At 51.1% G+C, this 15426-nt stretch overlaps 1 protein-coding gene across 1 annotated transcript in view; it reads left to right on the top strand.

Moving 5' to 3' along the window:
• Col23a1 (collagen type XXIII alpha 1 chain) overlaps positions 1–15426 on the top strand; it is a 346534-nt gene that overhangs the window by 276573 nt on the left and 54535 nt on the right. The window contains exons 4-5 of the mRNA XM_045152308.1: positions 6739–6746; positions 8772–8798. Coding sequence (XP_045008243.1) covers positions 6739–6746; positions 8772–8798 — 35 coding nt within the window. The remainder of the gene's footprint in view (positions 1–6738; positions 6747–8771; positions 8799–15426) is intronic.

Here is a 15426-nt window from a genome sequence, read left to right as displayed (position 1 = left end):
CCCCAGCTCCCCTGCTCCTTCTTCACCCCTAAATCTCGCTCAGAAAAGCTTCACCCATGTTAAAACCCAGCCTGTGCTATACACCAGTACCCAGCAGCTTCCCACACACCAGCTGGTTTAACTCAGCCCGCATGCCTGGTGACCCTTCATGATGCCAGGAGGTGACGTCATCTCCTCAGATACGAGCACACTTCCTCCACCACCAAGCACAGTCAAGAGCTTCAGGATGAGAGATGGCTCAGTGGTTAAAGTCACTTGCTTGCACAGTCTGCTGGCCCAGGTTCAGTTCCCCAGCACTCACATAAAGCCAGATGCAAAAAGTCATGCAAGCATCTTCTGTTCCTTTGTAGCAGCAAGAGATCCCGGCATGCCCATGTACACAAAAACATACAACATACAGGTAAATAAATGTTTAAAACTATTTTCAAAAAAAAAAAAAAAGACACTTCCAGCCATGCATGGTGGCGCACGCTTTTAATCCCAGCACTCAGGAGGCAGAGGTAGGAGGATCACCATGAGTTTAAGGCTGAGACTACGTAGTGAATTCCAGGTCAGCCTGGGCTAGAGTGAGACTCTACCTTACAGAGAGGGAGAGAGCTTCCAACTGGGCCTGGTGGTTCACACCTTTAATGTCAGCACTTAGAAAGCTAAGGTGGGAGGATCACTGAGAGCATGAGGCCAGCCTGGGCTATAGAGTGAGCTCCCAGTCAGCCTGGACCAGAGTGAGACCTGGCCTCTGAAAAAATGAGGTACAGAGAGAGAGGGGTATTCCTCCTGTATCTCAATTCCAGCAGCATGGAGCCCTTGGTCTCCTGCCCATTCCCAGGGATGGACAGACCGTGCGCCTGTGTCTGCACCAGCTCCGGACCTTTTACCTCCTCAGTAGCATTGCTCCGCTCCAGGCGTCCCCCTTTCTCCTACCTCACTCACTGATTCCCACCTCACACATCCTGCCGTATCCCATCTTAAAGAAATACCCTTTTCTGGGCCCACACACCCCAAAGCAGTCACTCAGCCCCTCTGCTTCTCCCTGTAGCAGAGCTCCTCCAAAGCACTCCCCGACCACAGTCCTCTCTCCCGGCTCCCCGAGATCAGCTCCCATTGTGCTAGGGTGTGGGCTGTGTTGCTGGATGCAGGGCCTGGTCCTCCTCTGACGTGAGCCGTTGCCTGTGATCATGGTGCACCCTGCAAGACACTCGTTCCGCTTGACTTCCATGCCGTCCCTCTCTTCTCACCAACTTCTAACTATTGGGGTGTCCCAGAGTGTCACGTGTGCCAGCCGGGTCTCTCCAGTGAAATCTGCCCAGCACAGCCTGCTGTCTACAGGTGCAGCTGCGCCCTTTCAGTAGTGACTCAGCCAACACCATGCCATCTCCCTTGACCTGCTCCCCTCGCTCTCCACTGCCAATCTGTCGCGAAACCCTCTCAGTGCCACTTTCAGCACCAACCCAGAATCCACTCCCACACCTTCACCGTGACCCCCGCCACCTCTCCCGTGCCACCGCCAGCCTCTTCGTTCTACTCTTGCCGCCCTCGCCCGCCCCCTTACGCAAGTCTCTCCATCTCAGAGAAAAAGCAACTTCCTAAAAATGGCCACCGAGGACCGGGCATGCAGCTCGTTTGGTAGAGCGCTGGGCTTGGTGGCACATGCTCATACTCCGGGCACTCACGGTGGACCAGAAAGCTCAGGAGTTCAAAATCATCCTCAGATACCCAGTGATTTCAAGGTCAGCCTGGGCTACATGAGACCCTCACTCAAAAAAAAAAAAAAAACACAAGCACCAAGGTCCTTACCAGTGTCGCCATGACCCCATTGCTTCTCTGAAGCCCTCTCCACTCTTGCTGGCCTTTTCTGGCCTGCCTTTAACACAGCAGCCTCTCTCCTGCCCTCACGTCTGTGCACAGGGCGGTCCTTCTGCCTGCTATGCGTCCCCAGGGTCATCAGGGCCAGCCGCCTTGCTCCATTCAGGCTTTTGCTTGGGTGTCCTTTGCATCTTCTTGTGGACCCCTCCCCAATGTGGAGACCCCCATGCCCCTTTCCTTCCGCCATGCGCACCGCCTCCCAGGTGATTCGCTTCTCACAGCTCTCCCGGCTCCCTAGTCTCTCACCAGAGAGCACTGGGGTGAGCCGGGGAGACGTCCGTCATTTCACTGCTGGGTCCCCAGTACTTAGCACAGTGGTTAGCAGTGTGTGGGTGCAGCTGCTTAGAGAGTGAGTAAAGCGAGGGAGAGAAGGAGTGGTGGGGTTCACTGGCGAGGGGGCATCTTGCTGAGCCTCCGAGAGAGCCGCTGTGCTGGAGAAATGGGGTGCAGCCCGGTCAGATTACAGAGAGGTGGGAACTGAAGCACCGGAGACCATGGAAGTCAGGCAACGCGGTGCTCAGGAAGGGGCCCCTGAGGCGGCCGTGACGACGGAGGGACGCCACCAAAGGATGGTTGAGGGAAGCAGAGCAGATTTCCAAGTTGCTGGGAAGGAGCTGCTTGGGTGGGCATGCATGACCGGGACAGAAGGGTAAGCAGACAGGGCAGGGCTTCAGGAAAGGCAGAGGAGAAACTGGCCTTCCTTGGAGTGGGTCAGCTGACCTGAGGGGCATGGAGGGGAGGATGGTGCCGACATACAGGCACGTGCAAGTCCAGGCATGGGGGTAGGTAGAGATAGCTGCAGGTGCAGGTACAGGTGGGTGTGCACCTCTGGCCTCGACAACAGGCGAGAGTAACCTCACAGTGGCTGACTCTACCTTCACAAAACCTGCAGTTAGGAGAGGGGAAATGATGTCATCAAAATAGAAGCAAGACTAGTTGGAAAGAAGAAGGGAATGGGGAGAGGGTGGTGGGAGGGATGGTGATCATGGCATGTTGTCTACGTGAATGGAGATGGTCGATAAAAAGTTAAAAACAGGGCTGGAGAGATGGCTTGGCGGTTAAGCGCTTGCCTGTGAAGCCTAAGGACCCCGGTTCGAGGCTCGGTTCCCCAGGTCCCACGTTAGCCAGATGCACAAGGGGGCGCACAAGTCTGGAGTTCGTTTGCACAGGCTGGAAGCCCTGGCGCGCCCATTCTCTCTCTCTCCCTCTATCTGTCTTTCTCTCTGTGTCTGTCACTCTCAAATAAATAAATAAATAAATAAATAAATAAATAAATAAAAGTTAAAAACAAGCCGGCCATGGTGGTGCACACCTTTAATCCCAGCACTCAGGGGGGGCAGAGATAGGAGGCCTGCCATGAGTTCGAGGCCAGTCTGAGAGTACATCGTCAATTCCAGGTCAGCCTTGGCTAGAGCGAGACCCTACCTCAGAAAACAAACAAAACAACAAAAAGTTAAAAACAAACAAAAGGAGATAGTGAGTCCGACCCACGGATTTTGTTTTCCCGGGAAGACAGGAGCAAGGCCACTGACCAAAGCGCAGAGTGCACGGTTCTCCTTCCCCGGCTCTACCTCCAGTCCAGACCCAGGGAAGCCACAGCCTCCATGTTTCCACTTTTCAGTTTACTAGCTCTGTTTTCCCAGCCAAGAACCCTAACCATCACCCTCCTGTGTACACACATCCTTCGCCACCATTCATTCCATCCACCTCTCCTCTCTGCCAAGCATCTCCAGTCTCCCCTCCTCCACGCAGAAGACTTCAGGGATCCCCATTGCCCTTAGAATCGAGCCCCCCGCCCCAGACCATAGTACCGAAGCAGGCCCTGCGCTTGGCTGGCCCTCCTTGTCCCCGGCCCTCCCTCGTCTATAGCCTGCTCCACTTCTCCGAGCTCCTGAGAGCCCAGGGATTTGTCCAGTGTACTGTGGAGAGCTGGGAAGCCCGTTTCCAGGATGCCCTGCACCCCTAAGCAACTCTACCCATGAGACCCGTGAGTGCTCAAGCTCCTTATATAAAATGGATGATTGCCGGGCGTGGTGTCGCACACGTTTAATCCCGGCATTCGGGAGGTAGAAGTAGGAGAATTGCCGTGAGTTCAAGGCTACCCTGAGATTACATAGTAAATTCCAGGTCAGCTTGGACTAGAGCGAGACCCTACCTGGAAAAGAAAAATGAAAATAATAAAATGGGATTGTACTTACACGAAACTGACACATCCTTCCAAATACCTTGAATCATTTGTAGATGACTCGGGATGCCCAGTGCAATGTAAAGGATATGTAATGTTCTCACTATACATGCATCGCCTAGGCAACGATGACAAGAAAAATATACGTACGTGTTTGGTACAGGCACAGGTTTGTTTTTTAAGAAGGCAAGGGAAACAAATAGCCTAATTATTTTATTTGAAGCTAAGCTTATTAACACTATATAATGAAAATGTACAGAGAATAATGTTGCAAGTTTGGGTTAGATTTAAGTCAAAGACATTTGTTAACAAGGTATTCAAGCTGAATATTCCAAAATTAAGCCACCTGATCAGAATGACTATCTCTGAGTACTACCTTATTTTGGAAGATATTGACATACATTTGAATTAAACTCAAAATTTTTCAAAGTAAGCCTAACTGAAAAACCATTCTAAAGCCAGGAATGGTGGCATACACCTTTAATCCCAGCATTCAGGAGGCGGCAGAGGTAGGAGGATCGCCATGAGGTTGAGGCCACCCTGAGATTTTGTAATGAATTCCAGGTCAACCTGGGCTACAGCGAGACCCTCCCTCGGAGAAAAAAAAAAAAAGAAAGAAAGAAATAGAAAAACCTGTTCTAGGGCTGGAGAGATTATTTAGTGGTTAAAGCACTTGCCTGAAAAGCCAAAGGACCCAGATTTGGTTCCCCAGTACCCACATAAACTAGATGCTCAAGATGGCACATGCATCTGGAGTTCATTTGTGGTGGCTGGAGGCCCTAGCACACCCATTCTCTCTCTCTCTCTCTCTCTCTCTCTCTCTCTCTCTCTGTGTGTGTGTGTGTGTGTGTGTGTGTGTGTGTGTGTCTGACTGTCTTTCAAATAAATAAGTAAAATAATTGAATGAATGAACTGTTCTAAGCTCTAGCAGTTTAACATGGACAATCGGACACTCCGGAGGGTTTGAGGGATCATGGATGTGGTACTTTGAATGAATGTGCCTCCATAGATTCAGGAGTTTGTTAAGGCTTGTAATTTAGACCTCCGGCTGCCTGGCTAGAGGAGGTGCCAGTGTGGGTGGACCCTGGGGTCCAGCCTGAGTTCTGCCATTAGGAGTTCCTGGAGTGTGCTTGCTGGTGGTGTGGTCGTGGTTTTTCTTTGCATGGACCTGTGAAAGGGGGCCGGCTTCTTCGACCTGTAAACTTGAATAAATTCCCTTCCTCCCGTAACTGTGTCTGGTTTGGAAGTTCATCCCAGCAACCTGAAGCTGTCTGCTACAGTGGACTTGGGCAGGGGCTGCCAAGCACCGGCTCGAGCACCTGAGCACGGACGCTCGGGAGGGTCTGAGGGACCTGAGCAGAGGGTCCAGAGTCCTAACCCCAGCGCGAAGGCAGCAGCCGCCAGGGCCCAGCCCTGGACTCACCCCTGAGCTTGACATTTCTAGAAGTTCCTGTCCAGAACCCTCTTTGATTGTGTCAGTGAGGTGAGCAGCCTCCACAGGGTATGTTATGCCTTGAAGTCAAAGTATTTGCCTAGCACAGCCGGTCAGAGTCCGTGTGTTGATGGCCTGTCTCCAGCTCGTTCTAATTTCTCTCTGTGCAGTTGTAGACCTTCGCTGTATTCTCATACCCATGGCTGGGCTCCCTCCTAACTCATGGCTCATCTTCTGCAGGTACTGCTTGCTTAAGTACTTTTAGCCTGCAAGTGATTGAATCCACAATGCCAAACTCAAGGATACGGAGGATCTTGGACTAGTGGCTTCTCTGTGAGCCCCTACTTTCCTCAAAACTATTACCAAAAAAATTGTTGGGAAAGTTGAGTGCAGTAATAGAGATACTGTAAGAGACCTGTAAGGCCAGGCCCCCTCGGGGTTTTTTGTGAGTGTTCTCTGAGACCTCGACTGCCATGGGCGAACCGCAGCTTCTAAACACTTCCCTTCAATTCCCTCATGTCCCCTAACCCAGGGCTGGACCCCAGCACCCGCCCCGTCTCTGCTCAGCCACACATATCCCATGCCCTTACTCCAGTTCCCCCTCAATCCAAAACGTTTTCTCTACCACATCTCTCTCTCTCTCCCTCTTTCTCTCTCTTTCTCTCTCTGTAAAAAGGAACCAGCCCCAAAAAACTTGTTCATCAGCCTAGCAAGGTCTCTATCATACTTGGGTTTCCAGAACCCACCATGAGGAGCCTTGTGAGATGAGCACATGAACTGACATGAATTGTCATTGCCACTGAAAAGCCCACCCCAGCCCGGCGAGGACGAAGGCACCTCTCCTTGGCTTTGCTACGGACATCATTTATAGGGTCAGTGCAGGAAATACTGTGAAAATTGCTCAGTGGATAGAGTGCTTGCCTTGCAAGCATGACTCCCCATTGCAGATCCCCAGAAGGGAGGCGGGCACAGGAGAATTCTCCAGAAGCTCACCTGCAAGCTAGACTAGTGGACAATAAGAGAACCTGCCTCAAACAAGGCAGAAAACAAGAACAGACACCAAAATTGTCCTCCTCACACACAAGAACATGCCAACACACACACACACACACACACACCCCAAAATAAGCAGCCTGGTCCTGGGCTGGGCTGGGTTGGGCTGGGCTGGGCTGGGCTGGGCTGGGTTGAGGAAGGGGGCGTGGCAGGAACCCTCTCTGCCTTTGATGCTAAAGGTAGCTCTTCTGCTTGTGTTTTGCAGGTCCTCCAGTAAGTGTCCTGGACGTTGTGCTCTACTCATGAAAGATAAGAATTCATTTGGTTCTTTCTCTATAGTGCTCCCATGAAATTAACTTTTGGTTAGAAAGAGGCTGGGCATGTTGGCTCACAAAATTAATCCCAAGCACTTGGAAGGCTGAGGTAGGAGGATTGCCATGAGGCCAGCCTGGGTCTACAGAGTGAGTTCCAAGTCAGCCAGCCTGTACTAGAATAAGTTACTACTTCAAGAGAGAGAGAGAGAGAAGCCGGGTGTGGTGGCGCACGCCTTTAATCCCAGTGCTTGGGAGGCAGAGATAGGAAGATTGTTGTGAGTTCGAGGCCATCTTGAGACTTCATAGTGAATTCCAGGTAAGCCTGGGCTAGAGCGAGACCCTACCTCGAAAAAACCAAATAAAAGGTAAAGAAAAAAGAGGCAGAGAGAGAGAGAGATATGAAAGGTTGAGTATGTGGCTCAGTGGTAGAGCCCTTGCTTAACATACATAAGGCCCTGTGTTCAATCCCCAGTACCACAAAGAGAGACAGACAGACAGACAGAGAGAAATTCCATCCCAGATAAGGTCTATATTATTTTTTTAATCAGTAGCTGAATTTAAGCACCGAATTCTCCAAGTTGGACCTGCCCGGTGGAACATTCTGGATCAGCTTCCTTTTAAGAGAGCTGGCATGACTGACCGCCCCTCACTAAGTCTCTGGTCACATAGTGCACAGAAAGGCGGCGGCAGCTCATAGTTCTGAGGTCCCCTGCGGCTGTTGCATTTTCAAGCACTTTTTATCTCACGTGCCTTGCCCGGAGGAGCTGTGGTGAGACCGTAGTTCCAACACATATCCCTACTTTGCCAGAATCTGCTACGCCCGTTGGGGTCTCGGGAGCCTAGTTGGCTGGTGGAGGCATTGAGGTGCAAGCAGAAGGAAAATGTCACTGCATTAAAAAGGGTGCGAAGGGAAGCTCGGGGCGGCTCTCTGAATCTCCCGCAACCAGAACAGAGGCCGTGTTGAAGGCCCGGAAATCCCATGTCCTCCAGGGCAGGGATGCGGGTGCCTTTGATTCCTCTTGGCAGTCTTTCAGGGCCCGATAAATCCCAGTGAATCCACTTGAGAACTACATTGACAGTCAGCTCGAGCCAAAATGAACCCAGCAAAGAAATTCTCTTCAGATGAGCCTCCTTGCTCTTGACCTCCGCCTCCCGTGATTCATTTCCCCAGTCAGCACCCTTCGGAGCCGCGGCTTCTCCCCGCACGCACGTAGCCAAAAAAGCCGGCAAAGAATGCGTAGCGCTCTGGCCGCGGCCGGCCGGAGTTCCTGGGGGAGGTTCCTGGCTGTCCCGCAGAGGCAGCTTGCTCGAACTTGCTGAAATGCAAAACGCAGCAGGCTGTGGGGTGATTTTTCTTTAAACTTGATTGCTAAAATATTAAATGGATTAAGCAAATGCAGAAATTCCCAGGCTGCAGTTGCAAGGGGCCTGGAGGCAGATGGATGTTCATGTGTGGGACGCAGGCTGAATGACCACTGCTCTGGGCAGACCTGACCCGAGCCGGGGGGTGGGGGGGAAGCAGGGACAGAGAAACAGCCCCCATACCTCCGGCCCCCAGGGCTCATCCCATCCCTGTGGGACCAAGAAGGAATGGAGCACCTTCCACAGCCCCTGTGTAAGCAATGTTTTCAGTCCCTGGTTTGGGGCAGAGGCTGGGACACCCTCTCCTGACCCCTTGTGTCCACATGGTCTTTGCCCATTGCCACGGCTGGCATGGGATGACACGTGTGAGTTGTGCCCTGGTGGCCCTGGTGAAGGCTTACAACCCCTCCGGCATAACCCTGTGAGACAGGAAAGGGGGCTGTGACCCCTAGACCCACCAGAGCCACTACATCCTCCCCTGAGCCAGCACTTCCAAGCAGCTCTGCTGCAAACCATACAGAATCGGGTGGGAGGGGACAGACACGGGGCCACCAAGTTCTAAGTGTTGCCATATGGTTTTCTGCCGAAGGTCTGATTATTAATGGCATATTAATTACCACAGGGGCAATCAGGACGAGACGGCTACCCGGTAATTTGTCCTTTTTTTTTTTTTTTTTCCTTCTGCCCTCTCTCTTAAGCTGCTAGCCTCCTAAACCTAATCTGAACTGTCTCCTGCCCTCCTCCTCCTCTGCTAGATGTAGATGGGGTCTTTCCGTGGAGGGGTTAGCGTGAGCTGTGGTAGACCTTGGGTCTGCATATACCCCAGGACTTGCCCAGCAGGCCAACCAAAGAGGCTTCCAAAAGGTAGCTATCCTTCCAGCCCAGCACATCCGTTGGAGCTGAGGGGATGCCCATGGCTGGGGAAGACCTCCTAAGGAGATACTGGGACAGACTTCCTGAGGGGATGCCCATGGAATACACTGGATTCAGAGTCTCACCCTGCCCCAGCACCTCTTCCTGCCCCTAACTCCCACAGGGTCTTGGGCAATTGCAGGCTTTTGCTGGGATGTCTCAGCCTCCCGCTGGAGTGTGAATAGCTCATGACTGGGTTCCCTTCTAGCAGAGCACAACGTCCTGAGGGAGTCACACCCGCCCTCGCAGTGGATGAAAGCCGATAGCCCTCTGCTGATGGTGGGTTGGCTCTGAGGCCCACGGTCAGTAAGTGTGTGGGAAGCGCACCACGCCCGTCCAACTTCTCCCACCCTCACGCAGCACAGCGCGCTGCAGAGTCGCTCGTGCCCCCCCCCCCCGCCCGTGATCACAGAGCTGACAGGGAGCCACAGTGCTGCATGACCTCGAAAGAGGTTAGCCATGCTGGAAAGAGACCCAGGCCCAGAGTTTCCACTCCTGCTTTCCTCCCAGCACTGGGTCAAGGTAGGGTGGCAGGTGGCTCTGTGGCTAGCAACCAGGCAGGAGGCTGAGTTTGGGGTAAAAAGTGGGATTTGAGCCAGGCATGGTGGCGCACTCCTTTAATCCAGCACTTGGGAGGCAGAGGTAGGAGGATCGCTGTGAGTTCAAGGCCACCCTGAGACTCCATAGTGAATTCCAGGTCAGCCTGGGCTAGAGTGAGACCCTACCTCAAAAAAAAAACACAAAAAAGGGCTGGAGAGATGGCTTAGTGGTTAAGTGCTTGCCTGTGAAGCCTAAGGACCCCGGTTCGAGGCTCGGTTCCCCAGGTCCCACGTTAGCCAGATGCACAAGGGGGCGCACGTGTCTGGAGTTCATTTGCAGAGGCTGGAAGCCCTGGCACGCCCATTCTCTCTCTCTCCCTCTATCTGTCTTTCCCTCTGTGTCTGTTGCTCTCAAATAAATAAATAAATAAATAAATAACAAAAAAAAGGAGAAGAAGAAAGAGGAGGAGGAGGAGTGGAATTTGAATCTGTATGCTCCTGGCTAGCCATGGAACCTGGAGCAGGGTTCCCAAGCATCCCTGAGTCTCAGGATATTTCCCTGTGAGTAGAGGGTGACGAAGATCCTCTCCCTGAGGAGTCAGGGTTCAAGTGAGGTGTGTCCCACAGAGAGCACCCACAACACACAGGTAGTGATGAGCCAAGGTCACTGGTTCTCAAGCCATTAAAGGACCCTCCAGGAATCCAATATGAAGCTTAGCCTGTGACAGGCACTTGGCCCACACAAAGGACTGTTCCACAAGAGGGACTGCAAATTCTGGGGTTTGGGAATGTAGGAAACAGTGTGCATGAGATGCTAGTGTGACCTGAAGCAGGTAACTTTTTGGGCAGGAGGGCAGCGAGGGTCCAGCAGCTCTTGCAGGCCACTCCCGTAGCCATTACTCCAGGTCCTCCAAGAGCAGCTTGAAGTACTGAGAGACCCAGGCAAGCTGGCCCTCCAGGAAGCTGGTGTCTCAGCCCAGGACTGCCTCAGCTAGGTGGTGTAGACTCCTGTCTCTACCCAGTTTGAGGCATCTTCTCTAAGTGAGTGGGCTCCTGATATGTTCAGAACACTATCTCTAGTGTCAGGAACAATCCTACCTCCAGACACCTCATTTCTGGCCCTGCCACATGGACTGTTTCTTCTCTGAGTCCTACAGGGTAGATTTGACCATTGCAAGAGAAAAAGCAGTCCTGTGCAGTAAGGGAACGGACTTCCATAGGCTTCTTTTGTCACTGTGTTTCGAGCAAAAATTCCATCTCTTAGCACAGCAGAGCCCTGGGCCGGCCCTCAGCCTGGAATACGTGACAGAGGCCCGTGGGTCAACCCAGCAACTGCTCAGTTGTGAGGGACCTGGGCCACCGCGACGTATTTCCTATGCAGAACGTCACCACGGGCTTTGTGTGTCAAGTCCACATCCATATCTGGCCTCAGTTGTATTGATTCAGGCAGCTGTTGGATGTCCTACAGCCCGGGGAGATCACATCAGCTGAGCTAGAGGACTGGACAGGATGACAGTCACATAGTCTCCTGTCCATATACAGCAGGCCCTTCAGCTCTCTGTCCTCAGGAGAAAGAAGGTCAAGTTTATGATGGCCTCCTAGTCTTAAATTCTGCTGTTACTGGACTATCACACTAGACCCTATAAGCTTGGTCATGTCCGTAGTGAATTTAAAATATTTCTTGTGTTGTGCCAGGAATAGAACCCAGGGTTCCACACGTGCTAGGCATGTGCTCTATTGCTGAGCTACATACAGCTCCATTGCTGAGCTACATACAGCTCCATCCCAAGACAAAACTGACCCCGGGCATGGTGGTACACACCTTTAATCCCAGCACTAAGGAGGCTGAGGTAAGAGTGATGATCACTGTGAGTTCAAGGCCACCCTGAGACTACATAGTGAATTCCAGGTCAGCCTGGGCTGAAGTGAGACCCTACTTTGAAAAACAACTTTAAAAAATGAAAGAGAGAAAAACACAGAAAGCAGAAAGAAAGATCTAATCTACTTAGCATGCACTTATAGTACTTGGAAAGAATGATATTGAGAATGGTCAGTTTTAGGAAAAAAATTGTCATTGGATTTGTAGTTGTGGGTGCTTTTATTGTTTTTTGGGGGGGGGTGGGAGACCTGGTTTGTGTCATTGGCAGCTTAGTGAACTTTAGGACCAAGGAGGATTTTTTCCCCTTTGTGTCAAAATCTCGGCAATTCTGGGGGCATGGGGAGCAAGAAAAGAGAGAGTGAAGGACTGGGCGGAGGCTCTGCCACCTCCCCTCAGCTGAAACCACGTCCATATGTGCAGCCCGCAGGCGTGGCTAGGGGGCATGGGCATAAGGGCTGCACATCTGTGAGGCAGGCTGTGGGCTCACGGGTCACCTTCCCCATGCCTTGTCTGAACACAAGCCTTCTTTCTGCCCCTTCTGCCCACGAGGCTCATCCACAGCGTCTTCTACTTACAACGAATGCGTTTCACGTCTATTGTAAAACACTTGGAAACGAGGAAAGGCACAGAAATGGGGGGAAAAAAGCATCCCTATTCCTACCACCTACAGATACATAATAAATCTCACTATTTTGACGGCTGTTCTTCCCGCATTTTTATATATGAGTTTGTTTTCATATTTACTGCCATAAAGGCAGGATTCCAGGGACACGCCTTCTCATTTGATAATCATAAGACATTTCCACATCATTAAAGTGACTGTAGTATATAATGGCTACATAGTATTTGATCATAAGTATCATTTATTTAGCCAAACCCCAAGTTACATTATTTATGGTGACAATTTTTCATTCTTATAGTCAACATCCTGGGAATAAATAAAAGCTTATTTTCATGATTATCTCCATAGAATAAATGTCTAGAAGTCAAATTGCTGCACCAAAGGGTCTGCACATGTTTAAGGCTTTTGATGTGCGTTGCCAAATTGCCCGCTGGGAGGCTGTACTAATTTACATTCCCACCAACAGCGCATGTATGCTGCTTGTTTCCCCAAACTCTAGCTGACTGTGGGGATTATCATACTTTTAATTTATTTCAATATGATAAGTTTTAAAATGTATGCCTTCATGTATGTGTCTTGTTTTAATTTAGGGTGTAGTTTCATTAGCGGTCTTAAAACTAGTTTTTATAACATTTGTGTTGGCCCTCCACCTACTGGTGGATGATGGAATTGCAGGCATATGGTTTGAAATCAATGATGTGTCATGGAACCAGCAAGGGGAATTCAGAACTCAGAATATTGTGAATCAAAAGTGAGACCTGAAGAGGCACCGTGGGCATGTCACTCTGGAATTTTCGGAAATAAATTGGCATTTTTATGATAAAGTAACTTTGCTGTGTGGGAGAGGGACCTGCAGAGACAATGGGCCGGATTTTCCCGAAGATACCTCAGCTATCACAAATATTTTTTCCTCTCTAACTGGTAGTTACTAAGGGAAAAACAGCTTGTCTGTTATGTGAGACTTAATCTTGCTTCCTTGTCTCAAGTTTTCCATAGGAAACATAGACTTTCTTACCACCTCCTACTTACTATATCTAAATCCTTGATTTTCCTCTTTAAATTTTTGGCTTTCTTCACTCTTTTTGAAATTATTTTTGTTTATTTGATAGAAGGAGAAAAGGGGTTGAGTATGGATGGGCACATCAGGGCCTCTTGGCACCACAAACTCGAGACGCATGCGCCACTTTGAGTCTGGCTTTACGTGGGTGCTGGGGAATTGAACCCAGGCTGGCAGGCTTTGCAAGCAAATGGCTTTAACCACCAATCCATCTCCCCAGCCTGAACTTTCTTCACTCTTAATGTTGAACTTTCATGACTTTCTGTTTATTTTAGTTTTTACACCTTCAGAAGGCAAAGTGAACATTTCTTGAATACAGTAGGATGTACCAGAAAAGGGCTAACGGGGGGGGGGGGGGGTTTGCAATGAGTGTGCGGATTGGGTGGATGGGTGGGAGTCATTTGGATGAAATCATCAAGAGGCTCTTGAAGAAGATGACATTTCAGTGACGAGACAGACCCAGAGTTAGTGCAGGGGTTCCCCACGGAGGACAAAGGAAGAACACATCCAGGAAGTCAGGGTGCGCCTGGGCCGAGACGGAAGAGGGAGTGAATAGGTGACAGGGAAAGGGGAGACGGCGAGGGCAAAGAGGGCCCCAGAGGCTGCGTGAAGTAGGACCTTGTGGCCAAAGTCGGCAGCTGCCTAAGGCAGTAGGGACCAGGGAGGAAATGGAACTTGGCTCCATTTCTAGGAAACACTTGTCCCCAGAGATGTCTGCCAACGGCCTACAATTTACCGCCCCCGTGGCTTCCTCTGGGAGCAGAAAAGAAAGGGCTGTTGCCTCTGATCCCTCGAGCTCTCGGGGTGCCAGGTATACAAGCGCAACTATTGAGTGCTTGCTGCATACAGTCTTACACATGCTAGCTCACCACGAGAAGCCAGTGGCCTGGGGCCTGCTTGACAGATGAGAAACCCCAGGGAGAAGGTAGAGGGACTTACAGGCCCAAACCTGCATCTGTGTGCCCAGTCTGCAGAATCCTACCCAGTCACACAGCCAGCCCACCAGGAAGGGGGCACAGCAGCCAGGCTGGCAGCAAGAGGGTCTTTCTCCTCTCGCCGTCCAAAGAAACCGTGTTTACAGAGGCTGTTCTGTTTCCTGTCGTCCTTGCTCTCTCCAGCCCTGGATCTCACTTCCCATGCACTGCACATGATCACCTTCATGATCAGACCATTAAGATCCCCCACCCTGCTCTCCTAAAGAGTACAGCCTATGTCTGACTTAAGTAAAGCAGCCCATTGCTTGGGATAAGCGCCACTTTTCCTGGCCTGTGGGAGGCTTTGAGTTTGATCCACACATCTGTCCGTGTCGTGGCTGTTATGAGATGCATGTTAGGGAGAAACCCACCGTCACAATGAGCTGCCCGAGTCTGCCTCACTGGTCAAGGTCTTGTCCCCATTGAGGAGCAGAGCCCCGTCGGTTGGGGGGGGGGGCGCTGCTGGGGATCAGTATGAACAAGGACCCTTTCAGATCCTGCGTCTGCAAAGTGTGCGCCTCGGCCTGGCTCAGGCATTGGGAGTCAGATCCATGTGGTCCTCCCCAGTTTTGAGGCATACCTCAGCCTGCGCTAATCAGTTTTACATTACCATAACAAAATGGCTGAACCGGGCTAAGTGAGAGAAGCTTCCTTAGCTCACAGTTCTGGACACGTAAAGTCAAAGGTTGGGATGGGGCAGGGTGTTGGTTTGAGGGCTCTTGCAGATGGGCGGTGGGGGAACCTGATCCACTCCCACCCTCACAGATCCCACCAGGACCCTGCTGTTCCTCAGCCATCTCAGAACACACAGTCATATGTATGACATCTTTTTCTCATGTTGAGATGAGAGGGTCTCATGTAGTCCAAGCTGGCCTCAAACTTCTGATTCTCTAATCTCCATCTCCCAGGTTCTGGGATTATAGGTATGTGCAACCACACTGGTTTGCATACAATTTTTTTTAATCACTCGTATTTATTTTTTAATGCCTTTTAATTTTACTGGGAACCTTCATGTACGAACACATTAGAAATTAGTCATAGTGCCCTCACCGCCACCTCCATTCCCCTGAGGACCTCTGCAGTGGGGTGCTGGCAGTCACTGTGGGGCCAAGGTTACATCAGTCAGTTCCTGGGGGAAACTGTGCATCTGCCCAACCAGTGGCCCTTGCCTTCTGCCCACCCCCTCTCCTCAGTGTTCCCGAGCCTGGAAAGGCAAGGTGGAAGCCTGCTCTGGTGCTGAGCTCAGCAGCCTCTTCATTCCTACTTTGATGAGTTTTGAGTCTCCTCGGTGTTT

The sequence above is a fragment of the Jaculus jaculus genome, chromosome 6 (assembly GCF_020740685.1).
Source record: "Jaculus jaculus isolate mJacJac1 chromosome 6, mJacJac1.mat.Y.cur, whole genome shotgun sequence".
Lineage (NCBI taxonomy): Eukaryota > Metazoa > Chordata > Mammalia > Rodentia > Dipodidae > Jaculus > Jaculus jaculus.
This window is presented reverse-complemented; position numbering and strand designations above follow the sequence as displayed.